General features: G+C 38.0%; 5 protein-coding genes across 5 annotated transcripts; 1 reads left to right on the forward strand and 4 right to left on the reverse strand.

Annotated features, from left to right (window-relative positions):
- Window positions 1–1,449: 1,449 nt before the first annotated feature.
- On the reverse strand, window positions 1,450–3,607 carry LOC137734980 (plastid division protein PDV1-like). The gene is made up of 2 exons (XM_068474327.1): window positions 3,191–3,607; window positions 1,450–2,338 (listed from the first exon to the last, which is right to left on the reverse strand). The coding sequence occupies exons 1-2, from the start codon at window positions 3,509–3,511 to the stop codon at window positions 1,838–1,840; spliced, it is 822 nt and encodes a 273-aa protein (XP_068330428.1). The 5' UTR covers window positions 3,512–3,607; the 3' UTR covers window positions 1,450–1,837.
- Window positions 3,608–7,076: 3,469 nt separating this feature from the next.
- Window positions 7,077–8,889, reverse strand: LOC137733179 (low affinity inorganic phosphate transporter 4-like). The gene is made up of 2 exons (XM_068472338.1): window positions 7,992–8,889; window positions 7,077–7,771 (listed from the first exon to the last, which is right to left on the reverse strand). The coding sequence occupies exons 1-2, from the start codon at window positions 8,887–8,889 to the stop codon at window positions 7,077–7,079; spliced, it is 1,593 nt and encodes a 530-aa protein (XP_068328439.1).
- Window positions 8,890–15,014: 6,125 nt separating this feature from the next.
- Window positions 15,015–18,726, forward strand: LOC137735454 (mitochondrial carrier protein MTM1-like). Its single transcript, XM_068474879.1, has 11 exons — window positions 15,015–15,104; window positions 15,216–15,484; window positions 15,841–15,930; window positions 16,380–16,508; window positions 16,744–16,803; window positions 16,896–17,066; window positions 17,234–17,336; window positions 17,675–17,766; window positions 17,845–17,994; window positions 18,180–18,238; window positions 18,325–18,726. Exons 2-11 carry the CDS (start codon window positions 15,239–15,241, stop codon window positions 18,455–18,457), a joined length of 1,233 nt encoding a protein of 410 aa, XP_068330980.1. The 5' UTR covers window positions 15,015–15,104; window positions 15,216–15,238; the 3' UTR covers window positions 18,458–18,726.
- Window positions 18,727–19,244: 518 nt separating this feature from the next.
- LOC137733206 (arabinogalactan protein 41-like) lies at window positions 19,245–20,495 on the reverse strand. Its single transcript, XM_068472362.1, has 2 exons — window positions 20,200–20,495; window positions 19,245–19,642 (listed from the first exon to the last, which is right to left on the reverse strand). The coding sequence occupies exons 1-2, from the start codon at window positions 20,324–20,326 to the stop codon at window positions 19,569–19,571; spliced, it is 201 nt and encodes a 66-aa protein (XP_068328463.1). The 5' UTR covers window positions 20,327–20,495; the 3' UTR covers window positions 19,245–19,568.
- Window positions 20,496–22,419: 1,924 nt separating this feature from the next.
- LOC137734647 (uncharacterized) lies at window positions 22,420–25,395 on the reverse strand. Its single transcript, XM_068473900.1, has 4 exons — window positions 25,292–25,395; window positions 24,440–25,186; window positions 22,881–23,925; window positions 22,420–22,766 (listed from the first exon to the last, which is right to left on the reverse strand). Exons 2-4 carry the CDS (start codon window positions 25,113–25,115, stop codon window positions 22,580–22,582), a joined length of 1,908 nt encoding a protein of 635 aa, XP_068330001.1. The 5' UTR covers window positions 25,116–25,186; window positions 25,292–25,395; the 3' UTR covers window positions 22,420–22,579.
- Window positions 25,396–26,031: the final 636 nt, after the last annotated feature.

The raw sequence follows: 26,031 nt of genomic DNA on the forward strand, positions 1-26,031 counted from the left end.
TTTCTTTTCAACCTGTAACTTTTGAGTCATGTCATTGTCATCCAATAGGAAGTCCAATAAAGTGTTTACACATACCACTTGCAAATTATGAGGCTACTTACGTCTTCAAACCCTTTTTAACTTTTCGTTTTTTGCCTCCTAAACAAATTAAAAGCACACCCAAAAAAAAAGCGCCTAAATAATTGATATTCCGACATTATTCCTTTTTGTAATTTGGCATTATCTTTCAACAATTTTTTTTTTTAAATTTAAACATTCAATATTCTGCACAATTCGTTTCCTCTTATCATCGAGTCTGATTCGAAAATCATAGTGGATATGCTTGGTGAGTTAACTTGTGATCCTCGCACACTCTCTAACTTGGTGGCTTCTTGTAGGTTCTTAATGCATGACGACATATGCAGGATTCAGCACACTTATAGGGAATAAGAAATATTCGCAGATAAATTAGCAAGAACTCGTCTTCTTTGGAGTATGGCTGTCATATTTCTGAGGCTCCTCCGATGGTGTTGGTACTTTAGTTCAGGAAGATTTACGGGAGTTTGCTAGACCCAGATTTCTTTAGTTGCTTTTGTATTTTGTTGTTGTAAAAAAAACCGACATTAGTCGGAATGCAGATTAAATATCCGCTAGGGTTCGTCAACGAATGGGTTCTTGGTTTTCCTAGTTGCATGTGATGATGCTGTGGCACGGTCGGGATTGGCTAGAAAAATACCACCTAAAGTAGTCCGCGTTCAAATTAGGGTTTTGACCTAAAAATTGAGAGTGAAGACAGAAGAGCTATATTGTCCCGCCGACGACGACGTTTCAAAGTCTTACGGGGGCGGGCCCATGCAAACAGCATCTCGGACTCCAAAGTATCGAGAATGCATTCAACCGCATTAGACATCTGTAGGCCCGTTATACCACCAAACCTAATCGAGGCCCAAGTTTTGACGAGACGTAAATAGTAACGGAGGGTTGGGTTAAACCACACAGTGAACAAATTAGATACCAAATTCACACAGATATTATACGCTCTCGTTATTCATGTGAGTATAACGTGAAACTTCACAAGTGAAAAGAAATATTGATATATCGTAACACTAGTCGGTAACAGTAATTAATTAGGTTAATTCCGAGAGTTTCTCAAAGTGATCAAGGATACAGATGATGTTGAATTTTTTTTTTTTTTTTAACAAAAAATATTATCTACACTAAGGTTAAGAGGGTGGACTCAGCCTCACAATACACTAGCAATAATGTTGTTCAAGTTCATCCTTGGCAAGAAACAAACCTAAAACCCCCTCACTTACAAATGAAGACCGTTGTACTAAGTGACAGAGATGATGCTGATTTAACAACAAAGAGTACTCGTTTTCTCTGTAAGATTTAATAAATTCAAGGTATGTTAAAAGAAAAAAATGAAAAAAAAAAGCGTCTAACTTGAACGTAAAAGATGGTTGCCGATTAAGAAAATATATCGCTTTTCAATTCCCTCCAAACGACAGTGAATTGGATTTGCAACAGACCATTGAATGACATACATCCACAATCACGTATCACCATAACTGGGATATACTCTGAATTTCCAATAGACAAGAAAAGGAAAGACGGACTTCAGTAATCTGGAGATATACACAACGAATTTGAAATAATAACAGGAGAGAAGCCAGACAACCTGTATACAGCTAGGGTCGTCACCACTACAGTTTGAGCGAGGACCGCCGGTGGGCTTACAAGTTACCACACTTCTTGTCAAATTCTCCAAAACTTTCCGTGGGAAGATATCCGACAATAACAAGAGTCCGGCAACCTATCACTGGATTCCCTACCGCAGAATTTTTTAAGTTCAGAGCTAACCCCTGGCTAATAGAACATCCAAGTTGCTGTAGCGACCAATAGACGGTGAAGTTTTTCTAGCATTTCTGTTGATGTGGATTTTATCTTCCAGCTTCTGTGGATGCTCCTTAATACCTACTTGATTCAGATGCACCAATGCAATCATGCTAAATGCCACCAATGCAGCATTTCCAAGTATTCCACCCGTATTATCCAATTTAAGCGTTCTTTTAGCAAAATTGATACTTGAAATGAGAAATTTGATCAAAATGTTAGACTTCTTCCCTTCAGAGGCCACCAACTTCTCACCAGAAGGACTGATCGGAGGACCGTAAAGACTTTCAGGAGAAACTAAACGGCTTGCATCACAGACATCTCCAACAAAGGCAAGAGCTTCCTCAATAACTTGGTACTTCTTACCATGGTGTTCAGACAATCTCATTGCTAGAACAATACGGCTCTGCTCCAAGCGTGCAATCGCAGCATCTCTCTCAGCCCGCTGCTGCACCTGCACAGTCTTTAAAAGAAAAAAAACTGACATAAATTAGCTGAATTGAGAATATACCCAATAGCAATTCGCAAATTTGAAACTCAAACAGTGAGTTTCACAAACAAAGCGACACAGCATGAACAGAAACACAGAGAACTTCACCCTTTGAATGCAATGCTACCGTCATAATACACAACAAAGCCCCAATATAACTATAAAGCATGGATTTCAAAACTGGACATGAAATGCATTCAGCACAATCAAATTCAAGAATTTACCCTGCAACCACTCGACCTTATGACTTGTGTGCTAGTGCGTAAAGCGCATCCTACACAATTGCCAGCAATTTCACAACCTTTTGTGTTTATTATCCCTTACTCATCACAACGTCTTTTGCTCTACAGAACTAGTCCTGATCCTATGTCTTTCTAACATCAGCTAATCATGTTCGGAACTTCAATTGCCTTTCTGAAATCACTCATAAAAAGAAGGAACACAAGCAGACCAAGTTTCATAATTTCATAAGCTGCAAGCATTTGCCTATTTGCTGCAGAATTTATGAAATTACAACAGCACAAACCATATAAATACGTTGATTTTTCCTTCAGAATTTTTCCACTTTGTTTCTCCATTTTCTCAGCAACCAAACAGAAATTTACAATTACACAGGACCGATAAATATCTTGAAAATTTGTAGTCCGAAAGAGCTATTATTTACATTATCCAAGCATTTATACATCTACAAGGTTAATTTCGAATGAATACATCTCAAACCGACCCAATCAAGCATTTCATCACTCATCTTCAAATTTCCACCAAATTTCTCAGCAACCAAACACAACATAACCAAACAAGCCCTAGAAAAAGCCACGAACTTACATGGAAAAACTCGAGCTGGTCCTCGAGGTTCTCGAGCGCGGTGCGAATCGCATTGAGGCTCTTGGCCTCCCGAATCGCCGAGTCATCGTCGTGTTCGACCCGGAAGTCCTTCAAGTACACGTAGCCGGCCCGGTTCTCGTCGGCGGCGTCGTCATTGGGTTGCTGCTGTGGCTTCTTCTTACCGGAACTTCTGAGGGACTTGACGGAGTTGAGGAAGTGAGCTCGGGAAATGGAGTGGATGGCGTCGCTGAGCTTATCGTGGAGGTCCCATATCTTCTCGAGGACTGCCTCGATCTCTTCGACTTCCATGTCCCATTTCATGGAGGGAAATTTGGGGGAAGAAGAAACCAAACCGTATTTCTAGGGTTTTCAGTTCAATTCAATTTTTCAGGGTGCCGTCCGCCTTAAGCGATTCGGGTTTGTCATCTGCCGTTAGTAAAGCGCGCCACGTGGCTTTTATTGTGGTGCCAGCACTAATAAAAAAAAAATCAGTATACCCAAAACACGGCCTGATAATATAAGTAGTTAGAATTTTGTTTAAGTATCTAATTGTTTGTATTATAACATTTGGTGTATTAGGTTTTGTTCCCAGCACATAAAAATTATCTCCCAACTACATGTATAAAAGTTCTACAATATGTTTTCAGGGGCTAAAAAATTATCAGAGGTATTTCAGTCTTCCTGACCACCATCGTATAATTCATCAGTGCTAAAAAGAGAATCCAAGACAATGCTGTATGAAATACAAACATAAAATTCCCTAATAATTTCTGTCACTCTTATATTAGTGAAAATTTTGAGCTAGACCAAGTAACTAGTTTGATATGGAACCATTCGACAAAAAAAAAAAAAAAAAAAAGACTAACTAGTTTGACATAATATGATGCCAACAAATACATCGATAAAATTACTTTCCGCATATTGCTCACACATATATGATACTTCGTTTATATAATTGTTCATATGGTTGTCAATTGAAATTTACGTGACAAGTAATTTATGGTGTGATCCAATTAATTTTCTTTTAAAAATCCATAAACGCTCACAATCTCATCTCCAACGCAAACCACTCGACCGATCTCATCCCCTTGAAAATTCGTGTAAGAATTGGTAATTCTACTTTCTAATAAAGTCGTTAGTTCTGCAGCTCTGGTAGAAAATTTCATAATTCAATTTAAGATCGAGTCAAAGGGGAATTGCGCCTATAGTTTTTGGCTCGCAATAAAGCTAGGGTCCTGATCGAGCAACTAGTAGTCCCATTTATCCACCTCTCCAAACACAATATCTTGAGTACCTATGATGGTAGTTTTTCAATCATTGAACATTATTTGGTACCACAACAAGTGCCCAATGGAAAAGTGCAGACAAAAGCTTGCTAAAGAACATAATGAAGATCCTAGATTCGATATTTTGTAAACTGTGAATCTAGTTGACTATGGTCACAAATATAAAATTATTTTCTTAGGTACATATATAGAACTAAAGAACACAAGAGCCTTTTGACTTCCATGACCCATTTCATGGAGGGAAATTTGGGGAGAAGAAACCAAACTGTATTTCTAGGGTTTTCACTTCAATTCAAATTTTCAGGGTGTGGTCCGCCTTAAGCGATTCAGGTTTGTTATCTGGCACGGCACGTGGAAACACGAGAGATACACCACGTATTATTATATAAATGTTGGGAAGTTTAATTTTTAAGTTATTAAATTTTTATTACACATATTCCACATTTTGTATAGTGACACGTGGTTTGCTATCCCGTGTTTTGGTCACTTTGAAAAATCTCTTGGGAACACAGCCTAGTAATACCAGTAGTTGGAATTTCAAGTATCTTATCATTTGTAATATGATATTTGGTGTACATGTCATGTTCCCAACACATAAAAATTCTCTTACAGCTACATGTATAAGTTCTATTTTTATTTTATTTTAAATAATCAGCTAATGGCTTAACCACAACAGTTGACATTTTCGGGGATTGAAAAAATTGATAGAAATATTTCACCCTCCTTGATCACTATGGTGTAATCCACTAGCGCTAGAAATCGAACCCAAAACTATGTTGTGTGAAATACAAACATAAAGGGTACGTTTGTTACACTGGACTATCTCGGACTGGACTAGCTTTATAGACTAAGGTGGATTGGCTTAGACTAGACTAAGCTGAATTGACTTAGTGAAGCATTTGGTGCAGAGTCGGATTAAGAAGTAAACTAAGGACAAAAAGGAAAAAAAGGGTTTTTGTTAACAAAACTTTCTCCAGAATTTTCTAAAGAAAACTAATGAAAAGTAAAATAAAAAACTTTAATTTTAATGAAAAATGACAAATAAATGTGTAATGAATAGTACCAGGAAAATGTAAAAATTTGGTTTTTCGTTAAAAGTGAACGGTACCGGGAGTGTTTTGTTAAAACTTCCAATTTTCTAATGCAAAGAAATTGAACCCAACATCAAAATTTTCTGCAAAATCCAACTACACCTAGCAACCAAAATTTACATTCTCTCAAAAACGTGATTTGAACCCTCAAATTTTACGCTCTCTCACCCCAAAAACAAACCTTTCCAATAAATCAATGGAACCCAAAAGCCCAGCTGAAAACCCTTGGAATTTTTCAATTGGGAACTCAACTTTCTATTGAATTACCATTCATATGAATTAGAAGAAGCCAGATAAAAATCACCGATTTTTCGAACTTTCAAACTCATCTTTCCATTGATTTTCAATCTTTCCTCATTTTCAAACTATCAAATATGTCCCAAAAACTTAACCCTTTTTTGTTTTCCCCAATTTTAATATCCAACCCAACCTGCAAATTTCTCAGGGCAGCAGGAAGCCAAACATCCGCTTATTTTCTAGACCCCCTTAATACCAAGCGAAAGCTTGGGATTCGATAGCCTACTTTAGCGAACCCCGGAGGGCCTCGTAGTTGAGGCGAGTCCCACTTATTTTAGTTTGAGGACATACCAAACACAGTATTATAGTCCTATTTAAGCTAGTCCAAACCATTCCCTCCTAAGGAGGTGAAACAAATGCACCCAAAACTCCCTAGTAATTTCTTCACTCTTATTAGTGAAAATTTTGAGCTAGACCTACTAGTTTGATATCTACCTTTGGACAAAAACAAAGTAACTAGTTTGATATAATAGGGATGCCAACAAATATATCGACAAAATTACAATCCGTATATTGTCCACGCATTTGATACTACGTTTATATAATTGTTCATATGGTTGTCAAATAAAATTTACGTGACAAATAATTTATGGTGCGATCCAATTATTTTCTTTATCCCAATCTCTTGCACACTTATCTAATCAATAAAATCAGAACTTCTATTTATAATTTTAATTTTTCAATCATTGAACATGATTTTATACCACGACAGGTGGCCAGCAGTAAAGTGGGGGCAACAGCTCTTTAAAGAAAATAACGGAAGATTTTAAGTTCAATACTTTGTAAGTTGTAAATTTGCTTGATTGCGGCCATTAACATTATTTTCTTAAGTACGTGTATATATATATATATATATATATATATAAAAAAAACTAGTCTTTTATCAAAATATACAGCAGTAAACATATATTCATTTCTTGTATGTTACATGAGAAATTCAAATAAAAGAAAGAAAATAAACAAATACAGACCTCACCCAAACTCAAAACTTTTTTATTTTTCTTTCTTCTTGCTATAACATCGATCAAATTTTGTTTTCTTCGACTTCAAAGTTCGATCGGAACACTTATAGCAGCTCTTATTGGTATTGCTAAGGCATGGATATTCCGAGCAAATGACCACAACTTTGCTCGAGCTCATTTATTTGATATATATTATTTTCTAACTGAATAGTAACGCTTTGCTAGCTAATCAAACTCCTTAATTAACTACCTAGTACGTCGTCCTTGTTGTCGCTGATGTATTGGTACCAGTCATCTGTGTCCCGGCTTTGCGATCACTGCTACCATCCTCTCCGGAGATCTCCTCCAAGGACCGGCCTTTGGTCTCAGTGACCAAGAATGTGAAGAAAAACCCAAGCATGTTTGTGACAGCCAAGAATATCATAGCCTTCCTAATTTCCTTCACTTCACCCTTTAAAGTATAGTTTTGCACCCCAAATGCACCCACCATGGCCCCGGCCTTCCCTGCCGCCGCACTCAATGCGTGACACGTGGATCTAACCCTAGTCGGAAACAGCTCAGCCGGAAGCACAAACGTGGTGCTGTTGGGGCCAAAGTTGGCAAAGAAAAAAGTGAGGCCGTATAAGGTTGCAAACATGTACTTGTTGTTCTTGACGTCGTCATATTTGTAGCCTATGATGCCCATGAACAAAGACATCATGAAGAATCCCAAAAGTTGGATCTTGAACCTGCCAAGTTTCTCGATGAAGAAGACGGTGAACCAGTAACCAGGGAAGGTGCCGAAAAACGCAACTACAAGCATTGCTCGAGAGGTCTCGAACATTTCTCGAAGCGCGTTAACCTCGACGTTCTTTTGAGTGAGACCCATCACTGGGAAAATGTCCTTTTGTGTTAAGTTTTGGCTGTAAAAGGCGATATCCAACAAGAACCAAGTAGTTGTTGTACCTGAGGCATATAGCAAACGTCAGACCGATAAGATAACTAGCTAGAGAAATATTCTATGTAAATTCTTAACCTAAAAATATACGAATCCAATGTTTTATCTAATTAACATATCTAGTTGGATATAAGCGGTATCATTTTACTAATTATTTACAGTATTTGGTATACAGTTGATGTTTTTAGTTACGAGGTAAAAAAGCGAGTATATATGAAGGGTACGTACCAATTAGGTGTTTTCCGTGACGCCTAACGAACTCTCCGGAGAATAATGAGTAATCATTGGCAGCCTTGAACTGGGCCAACTTATCTTGTTCATCTTGGATTTCGATATCCAAGACCCTACCCATGTCAGAAGCTGCTTGTTTGGCGTTGCCTTCAATCAAGGCGGTGTACCGACCTGTTTCAGGCATTTTCATCCTCCAGTAGAAAGTGACAAGAGCGGGAAAAGCTCCAAGCATAAGCACAATCCGCCACAGATAGTCCGCCTGTGGCTGCGTGGACATTACATTCGAATAATCCACAGGGATGGCGTTGAATGCCGGTGCAGGATACAGGTCGAGGAAGATTTTCGACAATATCATAGACACCAACCCGGCAAAAATGATTCCGACACCCTGCATCGCAAACACCGCTGCTATAAACCTCCCACGAGTCATTTTGTTGGCGTATTCAGACATGATCGTGGCGGAGAGAGGGTAATCGCCACCGATACCAAACCCTAACCAAAACCTGAAGAAGCACAAGGTTGTCATAACAGAGCCCGCTGAGGAGCCAAATGATAGGCCGGAGCAAATGGCACAAATAACCATTATGATTAGGGTTATCCCGTAGACCTTCTTTCGGCCTAGTTTGTCACCGAGCCACCCGAATACGAGCTGACCCGATAGGGTTCCGACTAGGGCAACACCTATCACGAAGTTGTTGACGTCCTGTGGGAGCTTCCCCGGGTTTTCGGTGCCAGGCTTGTAGTAGTAAAGGCGGCCAAGGAGTTTGGAGATGGTGGAGATGCAAAAGAGGTCGTAAGCGTCCGTGAAGAAACCCATTCCGGCTATGACAATAGCCGTTACGTGGTACCATTGTGTTCTGGCTGAGTCCAGTGCATGCAGCACGGCTAAGGCCATTTTAGTAATTCAGAACTGGGGCCTTATACTCGACTGTTTGTTGCGTGTTTGCTGCTGGTGTAGACGTGGGCGGTAATGATTTTATATATAGGCGTTCATTTGTACGAAGTATTACAGGGAGACGTTTATACCTAGGTTTTGAGGAGAACTACAAGAAATCAGAGGGTACGTATCAAGGATATTCCACATATGTGCTTTATGCTTTGTGACTTTGTAATAAAATGGTTTATTATAATTAAGATTATGGGTTAATCAATGACAAAACTTGATATATTCCAACAATCATAGCCACAGTGATGGAAAAGAGTTGAGCTCTTGCATGACGACGTAGGTTCGAACCCCTGTGACTAATCTAACAAAATCTATCATTTGAAGAAAAAAAATCATAGCCACAATTAGACTAATTAAACACATGGTATGGCCGTACCAGGATCCTTCTACGTATTAACAGGAGTATAAAACATGATTGATGTGTTATACTCACTGTTCTAAAAATTCTCGCCTAGCTACTAGATTGCTGGTCACCACCCTCGAGTAATCTCTAGATGTCTGAAATTTAAGAACAAGCGGCCCTCCTAGACCGCCTAACTTGCCCCAAGCCGTTAAGTCGCAACTCTCACTTAGACAGAAAATAAATAATTTTCAATTTACATTATGTTCTAATACTTTGTAATTTATATGTCATTCTATTTTATAATTTATGTATTTCAATGTAATTATATATCCTTTAAGCATTAAACACTTATAATTGATCTAAACCAACTAGTCCGTCTAGCCGTCTAAGATGTAAACCCCAACCCACCACAAGACTAGCGCCTAGTGTCTTTTAGAACATTTCTTTTGAATATTGTGGCATCCAAGGAGATCAAATTATCTTCAACTTCCTAGACAAATTAACCCATCAATTTTCTGGGCTTTGTAAGCAAGCTGCTAGGTAGCTAGCCATTAATTTTGTAATTGTCCTCTGGAATGTGGATGGTAACTATCTTGAAATTATGCTAAATCTGTGGCTGTCTCTGTCTTTCAGCGGAGTTACTATCATTCTTCATGAACATTATATTGTTTGACAATTTTGTATTGTATGATCATTGTCCTTTGTGAATTTGGTCGAATATGCTTTACATCTTTGAGTAAAAAACGAGGTTGTAATCCTAAGAAGTATTATTGGGGGTGGGGGTTGTCAATAAAAATAGTATGCGCAGCGGACAATTTTTTTTATAAAAGCATGTAAATTGACATTTTATGGAACATTGACATTGGTAGGCCTAAGACCATTTGCTAAATTATATTGCATGTCTATCGACATATGTCAACAGCTTTCAAGTGAGTATGTCGACTGATATCATTAACTTTTGAGTGAGCATGCCGATAGATGTCATGATGAGCCTATTGAAAGATAAAGATACCTATAACAATATACATAAAGGCATGAGGCTGGCAGCTGAATAAATTTGGGGTTCCACCATAAAACTAATTGGCAATATGAGGAATAGCCCAACCTCTGATAAGCCCGTGCAAAGTTTTTCCTCCCATCAATGTAGGACTTATTCTCAACATGCCCCCTTATGTGTGACGAATTTTCAAGTCTAACACGTGGACAACACAACAAGTTGACGTGAAGTGTGTGTGGTCATTTGGCTTCACACGTGGGACAACCTGCTCTGATACCATGAAGAAAGTTGGGGTTCCATCGTAAAACCAATTGACAATATGGAGAGTAGTCCAACATTTTAAAAGTCTATGCAAAGTCCTTCCTCCCATCAATATAGGATTCATTCTCAATAACAGCTTCTCTGTCCAGTCTTCATAAAGGCAATTCGTTGAGGACAACTCCTAAAGGCATCTCGGATTTTTAAAATTTAACACTTAGCTCTTTCATGTATAATTTCTAAGCTTGATGTCAGCCCACCTTGCTCCAAGGTGGATCGTATCCGCCCCTTGACTACAGCAGGTCTGCTGTTCCCAATATGGTGTCGCATTTGTGTCGACTGAGAAATTTTTGGGTGTTCCGGGTACACCAAAAAATTTTGGTGTACCCTCACTCATAATGGTGGACCCTATCCTCACTTTTTTTCCAATAAAATAATAAAATCAAATTTTAATGAGTGTGGGTACACCAAAATTTTTTGGTGTACCCGGAACACCTAAAAATTTTCCGTGTCGACTCCTTCATTTTTTTGACACGTGTTATACCACTTAACTCTAGCTTATTAAAAATTAACAGAATTAAGTTGAGATTAAGTGGTATGAGTCATGACACATGTCAAAAAAAATTAAAAAAGCGACATGGAAGAGACCTTTTTAAAGGACATCAGACCCTGGCTGTGAACTTAAGGTGGCTATACATGTACTTATGGCTAATTGATTAATTGTTAGCAACACAGATGTTTTTCTTATTGGAATATTACGAAGTTCTATAAAACTACACACACACACACATATATGTTCATGCAAAGTCATGATTCATGACACTTAGCTTTCGTTTTGTAAAACCATAACACGTCAGCTCAAATTTTATGACCAATATGTCATTGCACTGAAAACATAAGATTTGGAATGAGATTTTTCATTGCGAAATTGGTATTCCCAATCCAGATTCCACGCTCCAATTATCATATTTGTTAATTTTTCATTTTACATATATACCATTTCTATTTTCAAGTTTTTTTTTAAGTACAAACAATATTCTACACTAATATACTAAACAAAAAAAATTGAGAAGACAAAATTCAGTGAGTAAAAAATAAAAACCCTAACTATCAAGTCATTTGTAAAAAAAAAAAAAAAATCTACCAAGTCAATTCGCCACTTGCCGTTCCCAAATTTTAAATAGTAAATACTAGTGGATCAAGAAGAACAAAATTAAAAATTTTCTTTTTTTGTTCTCAAGAATCAAATACTAAATGTGGAAAGAAAAAAACGTAGCTTTACTTGGTGCCATTTATTTTGAGCTGTGTTTCAAGCTATATTTTAGGCACACTGAAAATCTCTCGAAGAAATTTAATCAACGTCCCAATCTCTCGAACAAACATCAAGACCTTGTTTGCCTCCACCAAAATCAGGACAAAGCGTAGGAAATAAAATATCTACCTTCCTTCTAAAAACAAAATAAAATAAATAATTACACATTTTTTCGTTTATTCCGCTGTACCTAACATATTTTGATCATAAAAGTATCATAATTAAAACTGTTTATCTTACGCTATTTTTGAGTTTTTAGTTTATTCTGACAGTCTTATATAGTTAAGAGAGTAAAGTTATCATAATGATTCAACAACTAAACGTTATTTAGTCCGATTCGTCTAATTCTTTAATTTTTTAACATGTGCAGACTTGCGTTCTTAGTAATATAAAATTATTTTTGGTCAAAAATATTGTCTTTGTATTAGAGTTTTATCGAATTATTTATTCTATACAAAGAATGACCAACACAGTATCGAATTTATTATTTTGTTTGCATATATAATTTTTAAAGTCTTAACTATTGATAACCAGCTTTGGGGGAAAAAAAAACTATTGATAACCAGCTACTTAGTAATTCTGTTTACTAATACTAAAACTACAGATCCCTCCCAATTTTTAAGGGTGATTTCCGGTTCCAACCTCTTAAAATATTTCAAACAATTACTTCACATATTGAAATTTGGAGATATGTTAGGTCATTGGCGTTAAGTGATTATGTAAACTTGGATTAAGCAATTTTTTCTCTCACTTATGAAGCTCTAAATCTCTAAATCGATCCCTTTTAGCCGGGCAAATTTAGAGCATAACCTAGCTAGAAAGGATACATTAGAGAATTCAGAGCTAACGTGTCACCTAATGTTAACAACATCATCACTTAAATGCTTTTCACCTAATAAATGTCTATTTTTCTTTGAGAAATGCTAACAATATTATCACTTGCCTTCTTATATCAACTTCTCACTTCTCCTTATTTTTTTTATAGGAATAAAAGGCTTCATTAAAGAGAGAAACCATCAGTGCATCCAATTCCAAAATTATCCAAATCAAAAGTCGCCCTAGCAAATAAAGGGATACAGAACTCCCAAACAATGATCATTTTGGACATGGAGACCCTGATCAGAAAAAGCATCCACCACAAAATTTGTCTCTCTAAAAATGTGCGTCAACTGGATGTCAACGAAGTTAGAAACTAACCACCTGATATCTTCAACCATAGAAATGAGGTTCCAGGAGATCTCACACAAGCCTTGGGCCGCCTAAATAACAAGTTTAGGGGGCGTTTGTTGCGCCGGACTATCTCGAACTGGATTAGCTTCAAGGACTAAGCTGGACTGGCTTAGACTAGACTAAACTGGACTAACTTAGTGAAGCGTTTGGTGCAGTATTGGACTAAGAAGCTGGATAATAACAAATTCTAATATTATATTATTTAATATATAAATTATTAATATTTTATTATGATCTTATCTTTTTCTTCACCTTTTCCTACCATTTCCATCCCACTCTTTTCCTCTTCTCTCATCGTCCCACCCTTTCCCTCTTTTTTTCCTCTTAGACCTCTCAATTCATGTCTCTTTCTCATTCCTGGTCAAACTCCTTATTGATTCCAGTCTCTATTTCTCTGTCCTCCCTCCCTCTCTAGCTATGTGTTGTTCGAATGGAACCTCACGGCTCCAATTTTCCTGACGAGTTGCAGGTTTCCCGATGTGTTTTCCGGCCAACCCTCGTTAAATTGGATGAAGTTAGCACCGCCAAAAAATTCATCACCATCCCTAGACCGAGATCTTAGATTTGAATGCTCGAATCTGTCATGGATTTGAAGAAGCCCACACAGGCCGAGACTTCCAGACCATTTTCCGGCCACATTCGACCACATTTTGGCCTTGATTCAGGTAAAATCGTAATCTTGTCACTCCCAGCTTCAATTTGGTATATTTTATGTGAAAGTTGGTTGTGAAATGGATCTGAAAGAGAGTCGGAAAGTTAATGATTGATCTAGGTGACCGGAGATGACGATGAGTCTGTCGGGAGTGGTCGTTGAGCATGACGAGGACGAGAAAGAGAGGATAGTCTTAGCTAGTCCCATGGTTATTGGGGGGTCTCGCTAAGACCTCTTAGTGAAGGGTTTTGTCCATGCTAGTCCCCTTGAGTCTCATTAATGTTAGTCCCAGCATGGAACAAACACAGTATTGGACTAATAGCTAGTCCAGTCCAGTCCAGTCCAACTTAGTGAGGGCAAACAAACGCCCCCTTAGAGTTACCTTCCACCATGATTTTTTAAAACCCTTTCGTTTTGCATACTTTAGGCCCTCCTTGAAAGCCTTCGCCTCCGCTTCATTAATGGTAGCCCCATCGAGATTAAACGCTCCAGCACCGATCATATTGCCATGTTCATTCCTAATAACAAAGCCTACAGCCGATTTCTCCTGCACAACACAGCCACCAAAATTTAATTTAACAAAATTATGGTCATGGGGTGTCACTTAATATGATGTCTACTCTCTTTTTGCAACCAAATTGCAGTTTTAATTGAAAACTCTCCATTAGAAGTGGCTCCCCGCATTAATCTATCCGTCGTTGGGTGACCAGGAATGGTCACATTGCAAATCCTTTTAACTATGTCAACACTCAAAACTTGGTTTAGTTTGGTCCCAACAGTAGTCTTCAATAATATCACTTACCTTCAAGCTCCAATCCATATTACTTCTCTGATCCTCAGGAACAAGATGAAATAAGGGATAAGGAAAAACCCAAAGACGGATCCCAAACCAAACGTCTTGACCATAACTCACAATCCATCTCATATCCCTTCTAATCACATCCCTATTCCGAAGGGCTTCTCCTTATGCCATTAATAACAGTGAAAATGTCAAAATAAGGAGAGATTTTTCAATGTAACCGGTACACGGGTGGTACATCATGTGTCACTATACAAATAATGAGATACGTGTGCTAAAATGTTAATAACTTAAAAAATAAAATTTCTCACCACTCATATTAAAACACAGGTGCACTACTTGTGTTCTCATCACAACTAAAAATTCTTCCAAAATGAGAAGGTTGCGAACATTTTTTTTCTTTATTTCAAAATGTATAGGTAAATATTTTGACATGTAGGTTCTACTGCCAAAAATTAGTCGCCCTCACAAACGCTGCCAAACGTGGCCTTTACAAACTCCACGCCGCTGATACGCTTCTCCCTCTCTCTCCCTGCCTCCCTCCCTCCCTCCTCTTGCGCGCCTTACTTTCTGGTAAGCCATTTGTTTACTGCACTCTCTCTCTCTCTCTCTCTCTCTCTCCTATTTCCTATTTCTCATTTAAAAACAAAAATAATTCAATTTTGTTGGGTCAATACTGATCAGAGAGAGAGAGCGCGGCGAATAAGATGGTGGAGTTGGAGCGAGCCCAGAATCCATGGATGAGCACGGAGCAGACGCACTCGGTTGGGATTGCCGGTGTAGATTTGTCGGGCCCAGAATCAACCGCTACGGTTAGAGATGGGGCTGAGTTCTCTGCCTCGCAGCTTCCCATAACGTCCGACTGGCAATTGGGAGTTGCCGAGCGAGCTTTCTCGGCGGCGGGGGCAGCATTTTTATCGGCGATTATTGTTAATCCGCTTGATGTTGTAAAGGTATGCCCTTTGATTTTTTTTTTGTAGTCTGTTTGGTTTCCGAGAAAGTGAGAAGAAAGTGTAAAACGAAACCGAAATTCGTTGCATTTGATTTTAAATTTATTTATTTTAAGATTCATTACAATTCAGTAGCAGGGGAAGAACTGAAATGTTGAATTTTGGGTATTTTTGGTATATGGGGTTTTAAAAACACAACAACAACAATCAAAACTTTACCCCACTAAGTGGGGTTGGCTCGCCAAGTCTTCCGTTAGCTCCAAGTTTTAAAATTTTACGAAAGACTGATCAAATTTTTGGTTGTTTTAGTGATTTGGAAACATGGACTGAGCAATTGTTGTGTTTATATGCTGTTGCAGACAAGGTTGCAAGCTCAGGCAGCTGGGGTTCCTTACTCGCATCCACTAAGTAATGTCATTAGTCGGATGGCATATTTTGGGCCAAGCATGGTATGAACGCCTTACTTCTATGTCCTAAATTTAGATTCGTAACCATTATTCTGTTTGCTTTTGTTGTTATGGTGGTGTAACTGTAATCCGAAATGAAATGGTTTACATATGTCGCATATGGTGGTTTGATAGAGTTCACTACTTGATCAAGCAATAAGTTGTGTTTATTACTTGCATTGGTGTCTCGGCATGAAACCTTATAATCTCTTGGTTTCTTCAATTAGCTGACAGATTTAATGTTATGTGGTATTGTGAGTATGAGGAGTTACATGTAGGTATTTTCAAATTACCCGAGAGGCTAAGATATGTAATATTTCTGTTTGACGGTTTCAGTGCAGCCACTTGGATTTTTCTTCTTTTTTTTTCCCCCATTTATTTTCAGTTGATTTAGCAGAAATAATGTTGTTCTCCTTTTTTCACTATTGTTAGTTTATTTTTTGTGTGCTCAGATGTTTGCGGATCTAAGATGTTCACCATCATGCACTCGGGCTGGAATTCAAGGCACTGTTTCAATATGTCCTCCGGATTGTTTTCAGTACAAAGGCACATTGGATGTCTTCTACAAAATAATTAGACAGGTGGGCGGGTTTTGCGGCATTGTTTTAGATGTATTAGTGATGTCAAATGTTCATGAAAAGTGAACTGTAGTTAAAAGTGTGCACCTGCTTATTTGTTCGTGATTATATTGCTTTGTTAATTCCTGTTCGTAAAACATGATATGTATGCATAGTGCTTATCCATGCCTGTCTAAGTAGTCACCTTCATCTCCACTGTTCTTGCCTGTGATTTTGACTTTGGAGATTGAAATTGCAGGAAGGATTTGCAAGGCTATGGAGAGGCACAAATGCAGGGTTAGCCCTTGCTGTTCCAACAGTAAGTTTTTAATGTTATCAGGTCTTAGTTGGGTTTCCTCTTGGGCATGCCATTAATCTTTCGTTTATGTGACTCGCCTTTTTGTTAATCAGGTGGGAATTTATCTACCGTGCTATGATGTGTTTCGCAATCAGTTAGAGGAATTCAGTGCCCATAATGCACCAAGCATGACAGCTTATGTCCCGCTAGTTGCCGGCTCTTTGGCACGCTCATTAGCTTGTGTAACTTGCTATCCTATTGAACTTGCTAGAACTCGCATGCAGGTAACTTAGAAGTTTAGAACTTCATAATAAGCTTAATCTTGTTCTACATTCATGTTATAGATGTTTTCTCAGATTTGTTTTGGCAAAGTTTGGTCTGGCTGTCAGAGCCTAGTTGTGGAGGCTTCTCGTACTTTTATTTATTTTAATTTATCAAAATTTTTTAATAGGCATTCAAAGTGATACAAAATGGCGGGAAGCCTCCTGGTGTTTTGAAGACTTTATTTGGTGTCGTCTCTCATGTCAAGACGACAAGTCATGTGCAGAGCAACTGTAAGTCCATTTTTTCCTGCGTTTCTCAGATCCATTTTTTCATCCTCTCTTTTCGAACTTTCAGAAATTTGGCAAAGAAGAATTTTTTTCCCCTTCAATTTGTAGAGGTTAAAATTTTATGAAATAACTTGGGGGAATTACGGAGCAATTTTTTTTAGTTTAAATAGAATCACTCCTGCATTAACTTTTCCATGAACACAAATTAAGACCTGAAGTGAAATAAGTGACGATTTGAGTCATCGCTTATTATACTTTTTTTTTTTTAATGACGTTTGCTGCTTTGGCTTCACTTATTATTTTTTTGAAGTTGATGATTTTGATATAGTCTCTTTTATCAGTGCAAGGTTATCGCGTCCTGTGGACCGGTATGGGAGCACAGCTTGCTCGTGATGTTCCCTTCTCAGGAATCTGTTGGGCAACCCTTGAGCCAGTAAGGATTCATTCTTCCGATTGCTTATTCTTTTGTATGTTTACTTGCTTTAACGAATTCTTATTTCTGTCTGAACAGCTCAGGCGAAAACTTCTTGGTCTGGTGGGTGATGAAGCCAGCGCACTCAATATCCTTGGGGCAAATTTTTCCGCTGCTTTTGTTGCAGGAAGCCTTGCTGCTGCAGCTACATGTCCGTTGGATGTTGCAAAAACCCGAAGGCAGATAGAGGTAATTTACTTCTCTGTGTTCTGTTCTGAACGGATCACTTGATAAGCAGGAACTTCTTATGATGAACATGTGATGCTTATAAACAATTCTACTGAAACTGCATTTCTGGGGAAAATTATTATACTTTCTTCTTGTATATATTTACCCTGCTCTTAATCTACATCTGTTTTGGAATAAAAAATCAGAATGATCCAGTCAGGGCAATGAAAATGACAACACGGCAAACACTAATGGAGATTTGGAGGTATCCCTCTAATCTATAAATTTTCTGATTATTCATTTCGATCTTTCCTAGGAATTACACTTACATAATGCTTTATTCTGGTACAGGGGTGGAGGTTTGAAGGGATTGTTCACGGGAGTTGGCCCTCGTGTTGGCCGCGCAGGCCCTTCTGTTGGGATTGTGGTTTCCTTCTACGAAGTTGTGAAGTATGTTCTCCATCAGCGGTATGCAGCTTCATGATAGTGGGGCAGATCCATTTTTCCTCCTTTTTTATGATCCTTCGATTGTGTCTCCTTTGATGCGGCGTCCTGAAACTTTGCAAAGGATGAGGAAACGATTTTGATACGGAAGATTAGCTACAAGTTTTGCAGATACAATAGATTTTTCCTCTAGTTTTGGATGTTTACTTTTTACTCAGTTTTGAGCAGACATTTTAATGTTTAGGTTCTGCTTATTTGTCCAAATTTTTTCTGAGAGTTCATCTCAGTTAATCAAGTTATGCCGTTTCTCTAAAATTTTCACTTGATCCCTAGTTTGCAATGAAGATATTGAACTGGTTCGGGATTGTTGTAGGGCTCGTTGGGAAGTGATTTTAAAATGATTGAAAGTGTTTTTGATGAGTGCTTTTAGAATCAATTTTTAGTGAAAATGTAAGTGAATTTTGGAAAAGTATTTGAAATGTTTCATGCAAGAAGCACATAAATGGTGCTTCTTGAAGGAAGCACTTAAAAGTGCTTTTGGAACTCACACTTTAACCAAATGAGCTTTCAATCATTTTAAAATCACTTCCAAATAAGCATGTAGAAAGCTCGTTCCTCACAAGTGCTTTTGTTAGAAGTACATTGAAATTTTTATTAAAAAGTCAAGGTGGCGCATCAACAACTTAAAAGTAATTTTAAATTCAGTGCTTCTAAGTTCATGTAACAAACCTAGTGCAAGAACAAGTGCTTTTAATAGTGAGGTAACGCCTTTTCTTTTTCGTTACTTTTCTACAAGCGATTTTTTGCTTTAAACTACAAGTGCTGGAAGAAAGATTTATCATTTAGGTGTATGTGGAGAGCACATTTGTTTTAACCAATATGGCTACATCCAGTATTTTCTTTTGGTCATATTAAACCGAAGAAAAACAAGAAATTTACAAATTAATATACTAATTAATGAAGTAAATTTAACGTTGGAGAACCAACATACATGGAAGAATATTCAACAAGAACGTGACCAAATTAGCAATAAATCCTCAAATAAATGTACTCTTGTCCAATTTGCAAATTGATTTTACATTATCCTTGCTTGATCTTGCACCGTCCGTTTCCCTCCATCTCTATCATCATCGATCATCGGACGGTACAATTTAGTGGATGAGATATGTGAGCACTAATGCCAGCAGCATTAGAGCGTATGCTATCCCTTGGTCTATTGTTGTCCCTGCAAATTGCACAATACAAAAATAAAGTAATTAACAATAAAATTCATTAGTTATAAGTGCTTATCTAAAAAACACCAGAAAATACTCATAGAATTAAAGACGTAACGTTTGAAAATGTTTATTTAAAAAGTATTTATGCTTATAAGTATTTAAGCTTTTATTAAAAGCAGATCCAAAATTTTAATAAAAAGGTAATCCTGAACAAAGTACATAGCAATTGCTTTCCATATGTTAACCCCAAAACCATATGAGAGCTTATTGATTTAAAAACAATATTAACTTTTTACGTCGAAAATTGTTAAAAGCACTTTCGATAACTAAAGGTGCTATTAACTTTTTAAAATCAGCTCAAGACATGTCCTTAGTATTTTATGTTGAACGTTGTCAAAGCGTTTTTGGTTATTTGAAAACCCCAAAAAGGCTTTTAGATACCAAAAAGCAATCCAAAAAGGTTTTTGTTAAAAATGGGATCAATGAAAAAAACTAAAAACAAATTAAACATAACACAAACATGTCATTGTCACCAATACGAAGATAGAAATGTAAGAGAGGTTACCATCGCTTGTTAATGCCGATGCCGGTGCCGGAGCCAAGCTGGTCGCACGAGCCACAGGCAAAACGATAGCGTAAAAGGTGGCAATAATTGCAACCACACCAAAAGATGACGAGTTCATCGCCGCCATTTTTTCTCCCTTTCCACCTCTTCTCTTTGTTTAACGTTTGAAGATCTCCTCCTGCAAACAAGAAGAGATCAACACCAACGTTAACCTACAGAGAGAGAGAGAGAGAGGGGGAGAGAAAAGCTAATCACGATTAACAAATAAATTAAGAGACTAATCAAATGGCTTAAAGGGAGGCCCAAGGGTAGGGAGATTCTGGATCAACAACGTTCTGCTTTTATGGCCAAATATTGTGCATGCATGGCGAAGTGTGGGGCCAACCCGCATCTGTAGGGATCCACCTACCCATGCTACCCTTCATTTCCATTTTTCCTTAATAATTTTGCTAAATTTAAATCGGTTTGTTTGTGTGTTTAGGTTTGGTGTTCGATAATTTTGAGACAGACTGTATTGCGTTTGCCCGGTTATCTAGATTTCTAATAATGTTTTGCTAGAGTACTTATCATTCGAAGGAGAAATTCTTGGATTCGGACATCTGTATTACATGATCAGTTGTAAGCGATATTCGTATTTTTGTTATTTTGGTCTCACCAATTAGTCCATAACCTCACACTTCTCCGGCCCTTTATTTGCTACCCTATGAAACGGATGTATTAGAAACAATGTAGATTCTTGTGGTTTGGAGTGCTTACTGTCACAAGAGCGGAAACTCGTTGTATCTTGGAAGATGAGCATCGAAAAATCATGAACACCGCGTTAGAGACGAGAGCAATCAAATTAAGGATTGCAGAGTAGCCGAATAGGTCGAGAGATAGCCAGTAACCAGCAGAAGCATATATAAAACACACTACATTATCAGAGATCATCAGCTAGCTTAGCTAGATACATGTTTCAAGTCTCACAAGACAGAGAAAACAACAGAGACAAGTTTAGCTAGCTTGCTAGACCCTTAATTTTATTAATGCTGTGGAAGCTAGCAAGAACTAGCTAGCTACTAATTTAACGAGGCCAAAGGAAAGCTCCCATGGCAAACTTCCTCTTCTTCTCCACACTTCCCACAACCGGAAGACCGTATTCCGACAGAAGGCGGTCGAGCTTCCCTTCCGGCATGGTTTCGTAGTCGGATTTGGAATACGTTGGATAGTGCAATGTCATTTTAAAGAACACACCAGATTTCTCCCCCTTTGCTCTGCTCTTCCTCTTCTGACCACTTGAAAACTAGTAACTGATGACTCCATATCGTACGGGATTTATGACATACATAATAGGTGGCCTTTTATAAGGAGAAGGGCCAATGGTGGAATCCTAATTTAATATTCAGAACGGTTCATTTTCTTGGAAAATTTGTTAGTGACTAAGGCAAGGAGCAAAATCATCACGAAGTGATAGAGTGGTTGGGGGTAATTTTGAAGTTCGTATTACATGATATGTCTTGAGTTCGATTCATGAAACTAACGAATAACATGATGATCGACATAGGAAGGCTAAATAGACATTAATCTTTCTAACCTCAAAAAGATAAATTGTCGTAATAAAGTCATCAATTGATTTTTTTTTTTTAAATAAAGGCAAGGAGCAAGATCTAATAAGTTGTTGGAGTAGTTGCATCTGGTCACCAACTACAATCTCGTTTTCCATATTTCCAAGGGCTTGTCTGCTACGTGGCAGCTGCCCATCTCACACGAGGAGGAAATTTTGTAAGCATGTAGTCACGCAGGTGCACACAAACAATAGCACAATGGTAATGAGGATCCCCTCTAAATCCTCTTGGTGAGGATTCTGGAGATCCTCTAATTACGTTTGTTTATCGTATATTATGCAGTCAATTTTTGTCAGGTACTGTTTATATTCAATTTTAAATAAAAAAAATTACAATAATTTCTGACCGCACGATGTACAATGAACATACGTGATTAAAGGATCCAGAGAGGATTCTCACCCAGAAAATGGGAGAAATCTTCTGTCAGGCTACAGATGTGGCGGACCCAAATTTTATAGGTAAATGCAGACGTGGACCTAGACGTTTACAAGACAATTACATTTCTTCATTGATTTAGGTAAATGAGAGAGCTGCCCAACAGATGAATCTCTCAAACGACAATTACATTTCTTAATTGATTTAGGTAAATGCAGACGTGGACACAAAACATCCGACGTTAAAAACATAAGTGACCTAATGCTTCAGATGTTCCTAATTAGATGTTATATACAAATACAACCGTGATAAATTGAAACCAAAAGGACCTAGATGTTTACAAGCATTTGGAAACCCTGGAAGTACTTCTGGCAGAGGATCTGGACTGGTAATATCTCCCATCAAAATGGTAGAAAGAGAGGATCCTCTTTGTTCTTGTAGATCTCGAACAGTTGCTTAGAGTAACGACTCGCCAATGTCCTACACGTTTCAATGCCTTTTGGGTCATATGCCTGCAACTCCTTCGCAGTTCTCTTGAGATCTCCGTTCGGGTCTCCATTAGAGAGAAACTCAGCCAATAAAGATCCCCTGTAAAATGAGGAGAACAGAACATCAGCAGTAATATAATTGAAGAAACACTTAGATTGTAGAAACAGTAAGTTAAATCCTAATATTGCATCAATCACAAAATCAAATTCTTACTTGAGAGCATCGAACTTGCTAAAACCACGACTATTGGTGCACAATGATCCCTTGGTATACTGTTCTTCAGAAGTCTGCTGTCGATAAAGAGCACATACAGCTTTCATGCACAGCTCTGGATCCTTACCAAATGCAGACAGCATGTCTGCCTCAAATTCCCACTTCGATTTCTGATCTTTGTTGCTCTGAAATTTCGACAGAATCTCATCGAAGTCCACATCATCATCTGAGCAACCTTCTGACTTTGTAGAAGCATCATGACCATCAGAAACATCAGAATCATCTTCAACAATAAATCCACCCAAGCTTTCACCTTCACTTTCCGACCCAACCTCTTCCACATCATCATCTTCAACATCCTCATTTGCCAGATTTTCTCGATCATATTTAGTTTCACTTGTCTGAGCTGAATAGTCTTTTTGTGCCCCACCTCTTTCCCCACATTTTCTCAACCTAACGAGACGCCGCCTGGGAGGACTAACAGTACCCATGGCATTGTCAACCCCAGAAACAGTAGCAGTCACTGAGCTATCATTGAGATCAGATCCTACTTTGTCATGTATAATTTCCTTAAGATGCATTTTCTTGAGTTGTCCGATAGGAATATCATCATCACTACTTTCCGAGTCACTGGTAACAATATTAAGAGCACGCTTTCTTTTGGGTTTTGAGGCAAGCAGGCCCTCATTGATATTATCAACATCTTCCTCAGCACATTTTTTGGTAGTCATATCTTTTTCACAACCCCCAGTTTCTCCTAATACTGAACCCGACGAAATGCAGACCTTTCTGCTTTCCTGATTATTTGCAGGCAAAAGTTCATCATCACTATCACTAATATTGACGATAGTGAGAGTAGAAGGTATGCCACCACCAGGCGTAGATGGAGCCATCTTCTTGCAAGGACTCCCCTCTTTGTTGAATTCCAACCGTTTCCTAGCTTGTCTGCTGGTAGAATATTTCATATCAGACTGCACACAGACACGTTTATTCTCTCCCTTAATACCATCCCAATGCTTGCACGGTGTGTCATTGCACGGAGTGCCTGCCATAGATTGAAACCAACTGTTACATATTGTCGTGTAAAAATTAAATACATTCGTTTAAGAAACATGAAATCATATATAGACTATAGTAGTGTAACATGAATTTTCTTCAAGGAAAATAAATGCATTGCTTTGGTAAGACATGCAAAAAAATTAATTTTCTTTATAGGAAAGACATACAAAAGTTGCATTCACTTAGGATTGGAATTAAACATTGTACTAAGTATCCTTTGAATGCAGATCAGAAGAGTGGCTCACAGAGGAGATGCTACGGGTGAAGTACTTCAAAGCAGTTATATGAGTCAAACTAAACCAATATGAGCACTTCTGTGCCACTAATGACCGTATTAATTCTGAAATTTGGATAAAAATTGACTCATATTCATACACAGCTTGAATACCGATACATTAATTTCGTCAAACTATTTATTCAAGGAAGGTAGCAGAACCACATACTAAAGTAGATGCTAAACTACCATAGTATATAGGTGAGTAATGTACTTTACTTCATACCTGCTGACTGCAAATTTCCGATCTCTTTACCGAGGGGGAGACATGTAGAGCCAACATCCACCCGATCCACAGCCATATCTTTGTCTCTGGAATACTCCAAGCCACCTTCAACTTGCAATTCATCGTCAAGTTTAATCCTTTTATTCAACTGCACAGTCCCACTGTCTTCAAGAGAATCCACATTTAGCGATCCTACCCCTGCCACCTTCATCCATCTATCCAACGGCAATTCCCCGCCTTTCAAGACCAACGATTCCAGTTCCTTGAACTTTTGCTTCCAAGCCTCAACATCGCTTTCAGCCTTTTTCTTCTCACACTCCAATACTTTAATCTCAGCCATAAGCTGAAAGACCTTGTCTTCCTCCCCGTTCTCCTCCGTCAGATCACCAATTCCCTCCCCTTTTTCTCCCCCACGATTTTTCTTCTTTTCATCTCCACCACTCTCCCTCCTCAAAGCCTTGATCTCTTCTTCCATCGCAATCTTTTCGCGCTCCAATGCCCGAAACTCGGCCTCCAGAGCTGCATACTCACACTCTCTCTTTACAATCTCCAGCTCTAACTCCACACACCTCTCCTCAGCTCTCTTGCTCCTGTTCTCCAGTTCACTATCCCCACACCCATCCAACCCCTTTCCACAACGGGCACCGGCGACATCTTCACATTCCATTACCTCCATAATTTCTCAAACCAGCTATCAAAACCAAGAATTTCAGAAATCACCTCACCAGTTCTCCCATTAACAAATACCTGAATTACAAAAAAAACATAAAAAAATTGCAGCGTTCAGAAATTGAAGATTTAGGGGCAAAAATTAAACCAAAAGCTCCATTCTTTCAAGAAATATGAACTCACTTGCAGAAGCAATTAGAACGGCAGCGTCAGAATCCGGCGATTTGGAGCAGATGCTCGATTAGGGTTTTACTGCTGCTGCAAAGTTGCAAACGGTGTGTGTGAGGTGAAGCATCCCAAATACACAAAGAAAATTTTGAAATATGCCCAAATTTTATAAATTATCTTTTGAAATAAGCTTAATTTTTAATAACTTTTAATTTTTGAAATAAGTACAAATTTTAGTTATTTGAACCATTTCAGAAAACCTCAATACACAATAACTGGAACGCAATGAGATGGAGGCGCGGAATGGTCGCCACGTGTAAAACTGTCAACGGATTGTTTTTCCTTATAGACAGAAATAATTACAGCATGGGTCCTTGGAGTATGACTTAATTGTAGGCTTGGTCTTTAAATTGAAAAAGTATCATTTTTTGTCAAGATCTGAATTTTACATAATGTAGGGTGTTGTCATCTCAATAAATGATTTCACTAAATTATTTAAAAGCACTTTCAAACTTACCTATAAATGTCCTAAACCTCTGACAAAAGAAAATGTCGTGACCAAATGTGACAGCAGAATACATACGTGCAAGTAAATCGAGAAATAGTGTGAAAATATCATTTCTTTAAAATATAAACGATCTTTTTGTACTGATTTATATTATATTAAAGAAAGGGAGACACATTTGAATTACGGATCTAGCCAGTTAAAAAGGAAAACCTAAACACTAAATGTTCGTTTGGATGTACTTTTAAAA

This window comes from Pyrus communis, chromosome 5, assembly GCF_963583255.1.
Source record: "Pyrus communis chromosome 5, drPyrComm1.1, whole genome shotgun sequence".
Taxonomy (NCBI): Eukaryota; Viridiplantae; Streptophyta; class Magnoliopsida; order Rosales; family Rosaceae; genus Pyrus; species Pyrus communis.

What these genes read in the sequence shown, in the direction of transcription:
- LOC137734980 (XM_068474327.1), bottom strand. Translation starts at nt 3,511, where the DNA reads ATGAAATGGGACATGGAAGTCGAAGAGATCGAGGCAGTCCTCGAGAAG. An exon ending in ACCAGCTCGAGTTTTTCCAT is followed by an intron (nt 2,339 to 3,190) that starts GTAAGTTCGTGG and finishes TTTCTTTTAAAG; the next exon opens with ACTGTGCAGGTGCAGCAGCG.
- LOC137733179 (XM_068472338.1), bottom strand. Translation starts at nt 8,889, where the DNA reads ATGGCCTTAGCCGTGCTGCATGCACTGGACTCAGCCAGAACACAATGG. An exon ending in TCACGGAAAACACCTAATTG is followed by an intron (nt 7,772 to 7,991) that starts GTACGTACCCTT and finishes TATATGCCTCAG; the next exon opens with GTACAACAACTACTTGGTTC.
- LOC137735454 (XM_068474879.1), top strand. Translation starts at nt 15,239, where the DNA reads ATGGTGGAGTTGGAGCGAGCCCAGAATCCATGGATGAGCACGGAGCAG. An exon ending in CATATTTTGGGCCAAGCATG is followed by an intron (nt 15,931 to 16,379) that starts GTATGAACGCCT and finishes TTGTGTGCTCAG; the next exon opens with ATGTTTGCGGATCTAAGATG. An exon ending in TCTACAAAATAATTAGACAG is followed by an intron (nt 16,509 to 16,743) that starts GTGGGCGGGTTT and finishes TTGAAATTGCAG; the next exon opens with GAAGGATTTGCAAGGCTATG.
- LOC137733206 (XM_068472362.1), bottom strand. Translation starts at nt 20,326, where the DNA reads ATGGCGGCGATGAACTCGTCATCTTTTGGTGTGGTTGCAATTATTGCC. An exon ending in ATCGGCATTAACAAGCGATG is followed by an intron (nt 19,643 to 20,199) that starts GTAACCTCTCTT and finishes TGCAATTTGCAG; the next exon opens with GGACAACAATAGACCAAGGG.
- LOC137734647 (XM_068473900.1), bottom strand. Translation starts at nt 25,115, where the DNA reads ATGGAGGTAATGGAATGTGAAGATGTCGCCGGTGCCCGTTGTGGAAAG. An exon ending in CGGAAATTTGCAGTCAGCAG is followed by an intron (nt 23,926 to 24,439) that starts GTATGAAGTAAA and finishes AATCTATGGCAG; the next exon opens with GCACTCCGTGCAATGACACA. An exon ending in AGCAAGTTCGATGCTCTCAA is followed by an intron (nt 22,767 to 22,880) that starts GTAAGAATTTGA and finishes CTCATTTTACAG; the next exon opens with GGGATCTTTATTGGCTGAGT.